Source organism: Eubalaena glacialis, chromosome 14 (assembly GCF_028564815.1).
Source record: "Eubalaena glacialis isolate mEubGla1 chromosome 14, mEubGla1.1.hap2.+ XY, whole genome shotgun sequence".
In the NCBI taxonomy this organism is placed as follows: domain Eukaryota; kingdom Metazoa; phylum Chordata; class Mammalia; order Artiodactyla; family Balaenidae; genus Eubalaena; species Eubalaena glacialis.
Window position 1 is genome coordinate 54,561,635 of NC_083729.1, and position 12,525 is coordinate 54,574,159.

Consider the following 12,525-nt stretch of genomic DNA (forward strand, 5'->3'; position numbering starts at 1 on the left):
TACCCTACTTTTTCAATTACTGGCTTAAAGTCTCTTTTTATGTGCTTTGTAGCAATTATGTACTGATTGTGGTATCACTTAATGGGATTCAGATTTATCTACTATATTTGGCATTGATTTTTGATATTTATAAATACTGCCCAGGGCTTCCCTGGTGGCGCAGTGGTTGAGAATCTGCCTGCTAATGCAGGGGACACGGGTTCGAGCCCTGGTCTGGGAAGATCCCACATGCCGCGGAGCAACTAGGCCCGTGAGCCACAACTACTGAGCCTGCGCGTCTGGAGCCTGTGCTCCGCAACAAGAGAGGCCGCGATAGTGAGAGGCCTGCGCACCGCGATGAAGAGTGGCCCCCGCTTGCCGCAACTAGAGAAAGCCTTCGCACAGAAACGAAGACCCAACATAGCCAAAAATAAATAAATAAATAAATAAATAAATTTTTTTTAAAAAAGTTAAAAATAAATAAATAAATAAATACTGCCCAACTCTCTCAAAAGTTAGTATTCACAGACTTTGGTAACAGAGAATCTCCCTAACAGCCAAAGCACAGGTTTTGTTTTTGCTTTTGTTTTTTTACTGGTGGCTGTGTTGACAAATTTGGGTTATTTATTATTCAAAATTCATGTGAAAATGAAAAATATTTGAAATGTCAACACACCAAAATAAAACACCTCTTTTGAAAATACGTTCACATTTTTTTAAGCAAAGAGTGAAAAATACTCAAGGATATGAGCCTAACACTTGACAAAAACTTTGATATTAAATATTAGTCAAAACTTGTATGGGTCCCAGGGGTTGTTACTGTGCTATTACAAGCAATTATTTGTGTTTTCAAGTCCCCAGTGGTAATAATTAGTCTACCTGTTGACACACTATTTCTCCTGCCCCACTGTTAATGTAGGCAATTGATTTGCACATGGGGGTAATTACCATCACTGATGGTGTCTGAGATGAGCTTCCCCACCAGGCTTCTGTCAATCACCACTTTCTCCAGCTGCGGCCCGGAAAGGCTTAAGGACACCAGCACACCTGAACCAAAGAGAAGCTAAAACCAGGGAAAGGGGGAGAGGGGGAAGGAGATATACTGAGAATTAGAATCTTTTAAAAATCTCTCCCCAAATGCACAACTTATACAGATATTTACATGTGCATCTACACCATGGAATTATAAAGAGCTTTTCTTCTTTGAAAAACAATCACTGATATTCTGAGTAAAAAGATACAGGTGGTTAAATGATGCAACACAATAAGGGCACTGATTAGTGCTATATGCAGAAACTGAATTTAGTCCATGTTTATTAGAAGTGTAATCTTCTAAATACTTAGAAAATAACCGTGTGGAAAAAACTGCTTTGCACTGCATTCAGAAATGTGATGTGTCTTAAACTGAAATGTTTTCAAAGATTACTATTTATATCAGAAATTAAAAGATTTCTTAAGCTTTGAATAATCAATGCTCCACATTAAATAGAGAAAAGATGCCATCATTACAATATTAACAGCAAGTATTACAACTTATTTGGAATTTAAACCACACTTCTACAAATAAAGATCTTGTCTAAAATATTAAAATACATGTAAATCAAGGCAATTAAAGTAAAATGTTAAATGTTAAAATTCATAAATAAATACCACATACCAGAAATAGCTTCTCAAGGAGAGATACAGTAAAGTATGCAGGCTTTATTAATATTAGCGTTCACCCAACCACCCAACAGAAGATGTCTGGATATCACCATTATGGTTTTATACTGCTCCTTTCCATTTGTGGCAGCATAATTCATTCATCTCCAAATGTTTAAAACTTCTGAAAGGACTATGCATATGTGTATGCTTGTTATCTATGAGATTATGAAATATCAACATTGGAAGAAATTGTTTCACCTTCAGGGCAGCAGACTCAAAGCAGATGAATCATGGAATAGCATATGGTACAGAAAGAAAAAAACCAATTGTCAGTAAACTAATCATGAACATGCCAGCCAAACCCAAAGACAACTATGTTTTTAAACAAAACAGGGGACTTCCCCACCTACCTAAGCATCATGTCCCAGCTAGAGAGGATGATTCTGTGACAAGACATATTGTGACATGTGTGAGAGATGAGCAGCATCAGGGACCAGGTTAATAAAAAAAAAAGACCATTACTCCCCTATGGTCTAACAGATTCTAGGCACATGAATCAGAAAAGAAACTGAAGGGTCCCACATGACTTAATGAATTGTCCATTTCATGTTAATGCCCCCAAAGGGGGCGGAGGGCAGGGGAAAGGAGAATTTAATCAACTTTATTGGTCTGGGAGACTAATAAGAGAAGGCACATTTGTTCCAAGAATTTCAAAATACTTCACAAATTAATTAATCTCTACTGAATTATGAATTACATCCAGCCCTGCCATATACCTTGATGACAAACACTGATAGTTCCCTTTTAGGGAATTCCCCCATAACAATATAACATATTATATTATATTATATAACATAATATATAATAATATAATGTGGTCTTTACTCCCTACATTCTCCCTTCTCAGGGAATTTTAGGGTCATCTTTCATATCTAGTTCTCCCCCTTGTAATAGCTTTTTTCTCCCTTCCTCATTTATTCAAAGCACCTCAAATATCTGTCCTTTTCTATTTATTTTTATCTACTAAAACTTTATACCTATACTCTTAAGCACCTCTTTCCTCATTATCCACTGATTACTAGCTCCTTATGGATACTAGCAAGGCCACTTTTATCTTTGTATCTTCAGTGCCTAGAGCAATGCCAGGCACATAGGAGGTGCTAACTAAATGTTTAGAGAAAGAATCATAATTAACATCATAGGATCAAATAATTCATAGTTAGAAGGAAACCTGGTCTAATCTTCCACTCCCACATGACATGGAAGTTCCTCTGCAGCATCCCTACAAGCATCCTTCAAGCATCCAGCCCATGCTTGAAAACTGCCAGTGACCAGAAGCTTATTACCTTACAGGAAATCTGTTCTACCACTGGAAAGTTCTAATCAATTTAAAGATCATTCTTTCATTTTTTTCATTCAACAGAAACTGAATGTTGATTATATGCCAAACACTAAACTAAATTTAGTGGCTCAAAAGTGAATCAAATATAACCCTTAAAATAGGTTAAATATAGGTTAGTAGAGAGAGGTAGGGATATAAGCAAGTAAGTGTAATAAACTGTTACTGGTCCTATTATAAGAATACATACTGGGTAGACTGAGGGGACTGAGAAGAGGTGGCAATGCTTGAGCTTGAGGTGAAGGCTAACACCGCCTTCTAAGAACTTCTACAGTAGCCCCAGTTTCTCTTCAATAGTTCTCTTTTTAAATATTAAAAGATAATAACATAGTGGTTAAGAACATGGACTCAAATCAAAATGAAATCAGCACTGGCTCTACCTCTTACTAGCTGTGTGACCTTGAGGGAGTTACTTAACTTCTATAACTTCATTTCCTCCTCTGAGATGAGATATAATAATATCTACTTCATAGGATGAGGATTAAATTACTATTTACAAACAGTATTTAGAGTAATGTCTGGCACATAGTAAATGTCTGTAATTATAATTATTGTTATTATTTAAACATTACTCATATGTTTTCACTATACCATTTACCATTTCTGAACACAATCCTGTTTTTTAAAATCTTGTGCCCAGACTGGGCTCAATGTTAGATATGGAACACTAGACTCCAGGTGAGTTATAACCACTACAATCTTTTGTCACCTTTCCTATTTGCTCTGACTTAACAAGGATACTGTCTCCAAGATATGTGCAAGTTCCTTCAGAACTTTGGAATTTAATTTGTCCAAGTCCCAAATTTGTTGTTCCTTATTTTGTGCTCTCACCACAATTATCATGAACTAACCCTCATCTCCTAATAGAAATTGCTTTTTCTATGTATGAGCACTTGTTATGTTATAAAATTACTTCTAAAAGACCACTTTTGTCAGATGGAGATGGAAAGTGCAACTGTGATAGTATGTAAAAGAGGGAACTTAAGCTGGAAAGGATTTGAAGGGGAAGTGTCAAGGCGTAGCAGGAAAGCATACATACATCAGTAGATAACTGATATACACATGGAGATAGGAGCAGTGATTTGGGGACTGTGGATCCTGCCCACTGAGCTTGGGCATTGCTTCAGAATCTTTCTCAAAGGATGGGTGCAGTCACTAATGCATTCACTCATTCATTCCACAAATGAATATTTAGTATTTTGTATGAGCCAGGCCCTGTTCTAGGTGCTGAAGATACAGCATTGAACAAAACAGACAATGCCCTTGCCCTACCTCCCTTCAGGAAGCTTGCATTTGAGTGTGGACACAGAGAACAAAAAATAGTTTTGAAATAATGTCAGAAAGCAATAAGAACTACAGAGAAAAATAAAGCACAATACGGATGGAGGCTTTAGGAGGATGCTGTTTTAAGTAAATGACTAATAAAGAAGTAAAAAGGCCTCTCTGAGGAGATGACATTTGAGTACAGATCCTAATGAAGTGAAAGAACAAGTGATATGATTATTTGAAGAAAGGGAGTTTGAGGCAGAGAACAGCAAATGCAAAAACTCTGAGGTTAGAATGTGCCTGGGACAACTGAGGAAAGGTAGGCCAGAGTGGCTTGTGGGGAGTGAGTGAGAGGGATAGTCAGAGGATGAAATTAGCGAGGTAGTCAGGGGCCAGGTTACACTGCACGTTTCTGATGAGAAGCCATAGGGTTTTAAGCAGCAGAGAATTATAATTTATGTTTTAAAGAGGGATCAGGGCAAGAGTAAAAGCAGGGAGACCATTAGGAGGCTATTGCAGTGGTCTGGGTGAGAGATGACGGCTTGAACTAGAATGGCAATGCTAGAGGAAACAGTATGTCGACAGATTTGAGACATTTTAAAGGGGACTTGCTGAAGAATTGGATGTGGCATACAAGAGAAAAACTCAAAGGTTTTTGGGCTGAGCAACTACGTTTACCGAGATAGGAAACACTTGAAGAGAAGTAAATTTAGCTTGGGGGAATCGAGGGTTTGGTGTGGACATGTTAAGTTTAAGGTGTCTATGGACATATAAGTAGAGACATCAAGTAGTCTGAAGTTCAGGGTGAAGTGGTGGCTGGAGATTATATTTGGGAGTCATCAACAATGTAAAGGTAGTGTTTAAAGTCATGGAACTGAATAAGCTCTCCTTAAAAAATGAGTGGAGAGATCATAAGGGTGGGGCCCTAATCTAATTTGACTGGTGTCCTTATAAGAGGAAGAGACACCAGAGGGCTCTCTCTTTCCATGTGCACACACAGAGAAAAGGCCATATGACAACGAAGTAAGAAGATGGCTGTTTACAAGTAAGGCAGAGAGGCCTCATCAGAAACCAACCCTCACAACACCTTGGTCTTAGACTTCTAGCTTCTAGAACTGTGAGAAAATAAATTTCTGTTGCTTAAGAAGAAAAAAAGAAGTGGAAAGAGAGAAAGATGTCCAAGGTCTGAGCTCTGGGACATTCCAATCTTTAGAGGTGTTAAAAGATCAGGTTAGTCCTCTATTGACACCTAGTGTGGGTACTCATTAGGATCAAGGTATGTCCATCATTTCAGATTTCCAAATGTCTTGTGTCCTAGCAGTATCCCTAACACCAGATTTTGGAATAAGAAGGTATAAACAAATTAATAAATTAATTAATGCATTTTTATAAAACAACCTGTGGGGAAGCATAAGGTTTCCAAGTACTGGTGCCAAAGATATTCCTGGATATAGTAATGGAGATAACCAGAATTAGGGGAAAAAAAATAGTCTGAATCTCAGGAAAAGAATATTCTAGCCCAGACAGGAAAGTATCTCCACCTGTTTCCCCAAAAAGTTAGTTCTTAAGCTCTCCAAAATGGAAAAAGCCTATGTAAGATTTGGCAGGACAAGAAGGAAAAAGGGCACCAAGATACTGTCCTACTCCACTACAAGGAACTGGAGAATTCAACAGCTCAGAAAATGAAAAAGAGCAGACAAAGAAGCAAAGGGAGACACCTCCAGAGCACATCTGAGTTTGAGAAGAGATCCACAGGATGAATAAATGAGACAGCCCATGGGATTTCCCAACATTGTTCCAATTTTAATGTCATTCCTTGTGCAGAAGACGACTAAGGCAAAATAGGAACTGAAACTTTTCCTTTTCTCTGATACCCTGTCAGACAGGAAGTATCTTCCTTGCTAGTTCTGCTCTGACCATGTTTCTTCCTATTGCTTTTATAATTTTTTCCTTCTCATTTTCTTCAATAAGCTCATAACCAGAGAGGTGTGCTTTCTCTTTAAGAAACTAAGAAATGATTCCCATGATATTCAGATGGTTCTTCAAATTGGTTTCTCTTAACCTGATGTTGAGTACTTAATTAGAAGTGAAATGGAACTGGGAAAAGAAAGAGAAAATTTTACCAGATGACATCATTAAGCAAAACAAAACTTAAGCAACCACAAGAATCCGAGTTTCATTCACTCAGTAGATCAAAAATATGCGAGTGCCTCCTATATATGCCAAGTATACAGACGGGGATACAATGGTGAATGATGCAGGCATGTATTGGTAGAATATGCGTAGAATACGGCAGAAAATCTCATCTCAGAGAAGTGGAGATTTTGGTTAAGACAGATGACTGCTTCCTAGAAGAGGCAGTTTAGTAGCCATAAAGAAGAGAAATATTACATCATACATCATGTATTGACCGATACATCATGGTCTCAAGTATTGAAGAACTGGTGCAGTAAATAACTGTGAATGAGCTATTTTATAATGGTGATCGCAGCAATTTAATTGAATTCAGTATTCTCATTGGCTAAGGAAACTCCCCCCCAAATCATGTGATTATTATCACATCTGGGGAGAAGTGAAAAGTAAAGGCATGCAGGATCAGTACTAGAAATCAACACTGGGTGATAGGTTCAATCCATCATTTGAGAGGTAAGTCATGGACAGGCAGCCAAGACTGATCCCATGAAATCATCAGGAGACGTGGGAGACAGCAGGTGCTAAACACTACAATCCAGAGAGGCAACAAAGTATTATGACCCTTGGAGTGAATTCTAGGGTTGAAGCAAATATTTAAAGTATCAATATTATAAACCATTCCTCTGGAGGCCCAGTGAATCTGCATCAGGCTGAGACCCAATATCTCCCTCAACCCTGCCCCCCAATCCAATCCATGGGATAAATTCTGGAGAAACTCAGAACTATAGACAGACAAACAATTTTACATTGAGGAAATCTATAATGAAAGGTAGGGTCACTGATCATTTTAACAGATAACCTGCTGGAAGAGAGATAACATGTTTTCTGTAATTTATTCCTTCATTCAGCAAACATTATTGAGTATAGAGGGAAATCATGCCTGACTAATCCATTAAAGTAGAGAGACAAAAGTGAATGTAGTTAAGACAAGAATAAGGAAAAAAATTTAATTGACTCACTATAGGGAATTGACTAAGGAAAAGAAACAAAAGGACAAGAAACAAACAGGTATTTTTTTCTAGATAGAGAAGTGCTAACAATGGGGTTTCCCAAAGATTTCTGTGATGTTATTCAACATATGGAACAGATACATTCCTGGAAATTTGCCTGCTAAATCTATTTCAAATTACAAAATCTCATCTTCTCACTTATTCTCAGTATAAAATGAGTGATGCTACATTTTAATCCCTAATGTAATTTTAAATACAGCTTTTATATATGTATATATATAAAATAATTACATAAAATAAAAGTGATTGTTCTTAGAAAATACAATATTTTATGAAATTCACAAAAGAACATGGTACAAAGGTAAACCTTGTATTTGCCAGTAGTTTTAAGGATCTAAAGGATAAAAACAGTGGTTAGAAATGAACAGGACAGCACATTACTTTTGTACAAAATCTTATAATTTACAGAGGACTTTAATACACACCATCTCTATAATTCATATGAAATGCCAGTACAACTCTGGTACATAGTAAGTACGTAAGTTAAAAAATAATAGTAACAAGGTTAATCCTCACACTAATTCACAATCAGAAGGGTAAAGCAACTAACCGAACGTCTCATAATTAGTGGAGAAGTAGAGACCAAGACATAGGACAAATCCTATGTCCCCCCCAACCGGCCCGCTTAGGAACTAATATCCTTTAACTCTCACTCAGTTGATTTCCATACAGTAACCCATCGGGTTTTCTTCTCTCCAGCTCCTTCTTCAACCTAAACCAGCTTCCCTCTAAACCAGTGGTTCTCAGGTGTGGGGATGATTCTGGCCAGCAGGGGACATTTGGCAATGTCTGGAGACACTGTGGTTGTTGCACCTGTATATGTTAGCCAGTTCCATGGAGGCTCACCTGAACAAAGCACCTGTAAACGAGTTGCTGTGGAAGCAAAGGTGTTTTCCATGTCTCCAACAAGCAGATGATTTGGAAGCTTCTCAAAATCTAATCAACACTTTTCTCATAAAGAAAAGGTAACAAATGAGGACCAAGTCAGATATTTTAAATGGAGTGGTGGGCAGTGCACAGTTCAGATCAGAGCCTGGAGGAAGCCTGTACCAAATGTCTGTAACTCTGTTCAGGGATATGACTCTGATAACTAATGCCAGTTGTCAAGAAAGAAAAAGCCCAAGGGCAAGTCAGAGCCCTAACCATAGCCTGATAGAAATATCCTGTAAGAACACCTCCTTGCTTTTGTTCTAATTCTCAGCTCACCAATCAGCCTTCTTATCTATAATTTAGTCCCTTGAGTAATTCATCCATCAGGTGGGGGGCACTGAAGCTATGAATATATATTTGATAACCCAGGAGTTCAGAGTAAAGAGAAGAGGGCTTAGAATTAGGCCTTGAGGAACCCTAACATTCAAGGACAGGGGAAAGAAGCGCAGGCCTGAAAAGGACACAGAGAAGAATGCTGGAGAGGTAGGAAGAATATTAGAAGAGCAAAGTGTCATCGAGAACTAACAGAAAAAAGTATTTCAAGAACACTGGAGTGGTCAGTAGTGTTGAATCCTCCTGTGTATGTAAGATGATGCTTTAAAAAAAAAGTCTATTGGATTTAGTGATACAGAGGGTTTTTTGTAATCTCAGTGTAAAAGGTTTTCAGTGTAATCATGAGAAAATTATAGCTGAAGTTGGTTAAATGCTGAGTGAGCAATAGAGACTCCAAACAGAAATTCTTTTGAGAAATTTGATTCTGAAGGAAATGGATAAGACATGGTGGTACCTGAGATGAATACTAATTGTGTTTATTTGTTTAAATAGAAAAGAGTAGAGCCTATTTAAGTTGACCAGGAATCTCAAGGAATTCCAAATAGCAAAAACAATTTTGAAAAAGAAGAAAGTTCTCACACTTCCTGATTTCAAGACATATTATAAAGCCACAATAATCAAAATAGTACGGTACTATCAAAAGACAGATCTACAAGCCAATGGAACAGAATAGAGAGTCCAGAAATATACCCTCACAAATATGATCTTCAAATGATCTTCAACAAGAGCCAAGACCACTCAATAGGGAAAGAACAGTCTCTTCAACAAATGGTGCTGGGAAAACTGGATATCCACATGCAAAAGAGTGAAGATGGACCCTTACCTTACACCATACACAAAAATTAACTCAAAATGGATTAAAGACCTGGACTCAGACCCAAAACCATAAAACTCCTTGAAGAAACCATAGGGGAAAAGCTTCATAACGTTGGATTTGAAAATGATTTCTTAGATATGACACTAAAAGCAAAAATAGACAAATGTGACTACATAAAACTTTAAAACTTTTGTGCATCAGAGGACACAATTAATAGAGTGAAAAGGCAACCTACAGAGTGGGAGAAAGTACTTGCAAATCATATATCTGACAAGAGATTAATATCCAAAATATACTTTTTAAAACTCCTATAACAACAAAAAAATCAAAAAACCCAATTAACAAATAGGCAAAGGACTTGAATGGACATTTCTCCAAAGATGATATACAAATGGCCAACAAGCATATGAAAAGATGCTCAACATCACTAATCTTTAGAAAAATGCCTATCAAAACCACAATGAGATATCACCTCATACCCACAAAATAGCAACTATCAAAAAAAAAAAAGAACACAAAAAAAAAACAAAAAACAAAAAAATAACAAGTGTTGGTGAAGATATGGAGAAACTGGAACCCTTCTGTACTGTTGGAGGGGTTGTAAAATGGTGCAGCTATGAAAAACAGGAGGTTCCTCAAAAAATTAACAATAAAACTATCATCTGATTCAGCAATCCCATTTGTGGGTATATAAGCAAAAGAAATGAAAGCAGGGTCTTCAAGAGCTATTTGTACACCCATGTTCACAGCAGTATTATTCACAATAGCCAAGAGAAGGAAACAATCCACATGTCCAGCAACAGATGAATGGATAAACATAATGTGGTACATACATCCAGTGGAATATTATTCAGCATTAAAAAGGAAGACAATTCTGTCACATGCTACAACATGGATGAACCATGAGGACATTATGCTAAGTGAAATAAGCTAGTCACAGAAGGACAAATACTGCATGGTTCCACTTACATGAGGTAACTAAAATAGTCAAACTCATAGAAGCAGAGAGTAGAATGATGGTTGCCAGGGGCTGGGGGTAGGGGTAAACGGAGTTGTCATTTAAAGGGTAGAGTTTCAGTTTTGCAAAATGAAAAAGTTCTGGACATGTTTTACAACAATGTGAATATACTTAACACTACCAAACTGTACAGTTAAAGATGTGTTAAGATGGTAAATTTTATGAGTTTTTTACAATAAAAATTTTGTTTAATTAAAAAATTTCAAGTTTGGGACTTCCCTGGTGGTCTGGCGGTTAAGACTGCGCTCCCAATGTAAGGGGCCCAGGTTTGATCCCTGGTCAGGGAACTAGATCCCACGTGCCGCAACTAAGACCCAACACGCCAAATAAATAAACAAACATTTAAAAAAAATTTTTAAGGTAATTGGAAAGGTCCAGTTGACAGAAAGGATTATTTTTAAAAAGCAGGTATCTGTGGCAAAAACTGTTTCTAAGCATTTTAAATATATTAACTTACTTAATTCTTATAATAAACCTGAGTTAGGTATTTTTATATTCATTTTATAGTTAAGTGAACTCTGGCACAAGCAGGTGAAGTAACTTCCCCAAAGTCACACGGCTAATAAGCCAAGATTTGATACCAAGAAGAATGGAGCAGTGTGCACTTTCCACCAGTAAGAGAAGGGACAATCATGTGGGGTTCTGAGAAGGCCAGAGGGAATGGGATCCAACTCTATGCCAGAAGCTCCCAAACTTTCTCAGTTCATGGCACCCTTTGTGTCTCAGAAATTTTTATGGTTCCTAGTCCAAAAGAAATAACAGAATTCAAACAATTTAAGTATTTATATCCCAACAACTTGGTAGCCATTTGAAAACATAACACACAGAGACTGAAAGAAAAATATTTTTATTTAATTCCTAAATAACCACATTACTTACTAATGGGATGTGTGCACTATTAGAAGTTGGGCACTACACAACTTCTCAAACCTTGGAATCAGACTGGAAACCCTAACCCTCATTGTGTTCTATGTTAATTCTTGTGTGGTACTTGCTTTTTATCACAGCAAGCTCTAAAAAACCAGCTTCATATAGATATGACCTCCTCAAAAGGAATTTAGTGTGTTCTAATGTTGAAAATCTGCTCTACCTGGGGCTACTCGTTTGTATAGAATCCAGCAGCAGTCTTGTGTTTTTCTTGAAATTTTAAAATATCCTGCAGGACTCCTGTGAATTCACTGCAATTCCCAGGGTGCATCAGTGCACAGTTTGAGAACTGTGGGTCTAGGTGGAATGCTTGGCTTTAAACAGGAGTAGAGATTGTTCCTCTATTATGGCAGAAGGATGGATACAGATAGAGATTTATATGTTTGGCACACAGTGGCAACTGAGATCTCACAATTCAACCTAGGATTCTACTTAGACCAAGGGGACTACCAAATGATAGGTACGTCACTGTGGAAAGCCACTGTGAATATTTTACATTCAACACTATTTTATAAGAAGCATAGTTGCAGCTGCCTTTAATTTCATAGTCACTTAAGTAGTATAAATGCTAACCTAATAGTTTTATTTTTTAACTTTATTTTTAAAAATAAGGGGTATAAATCACAATTTGGCAAAAGCACTTGATGTGTTTTCTCTATCAGCTATTTTGGCATATCTATAACATAATATTCTCAAATATCATGAATGTAAAGTTGCTGGGTTCTCACACCCAACCATATATACTGAGTTTATATGTACATTTCTAACTGGCACATTCCAAACTGTGCATCTAATACAAAGTTCTAAATTTGAAGTAGGTCATATTTTAAGTTTTTATATAAAAATTAAGTACAAGGACTCAAATATAATGCACTAAAAGTCTTCTCATTAGCTAGCTATCGATGTAAAACTTTACTCTCCCTTTATAAAGTACATACATGTCTGGCATGTGTTTGTTTCCATTTTGTAAAATACACATGAAAATCAATGAGAGTCATTAGATTACTCA

At 37.0% G+C, this 12,525-nt stretch overlaps 1 protein-coding gene across 5 annotated transcripts in view; it reads right to left on the reverse strand.

Annotated features, from left to right (window-relative positions):
* The window catches only part of WDPCP (WD repeat containing planar cell polarity effector), a 548,844-nt gene that overhangs the window by 297,866 nt on the left and 238,453 nt on the right, over window positions 1–12,525 (reverse strand). For all 5 annotated transcript variants that reach the window (XM_061211054.1, XM_061211055.1, XM_061211053.1 and 2 more), the window contains one exon: window positions 928–1,042. In XM_061211054.1, coding sequence (XP_061067037.1) covers window positions 928–1,042 — 115 coding nt within the window. The remainder of the gene's footprint in view (window positions 1–927; window positions 1,043–12,525) is intronic.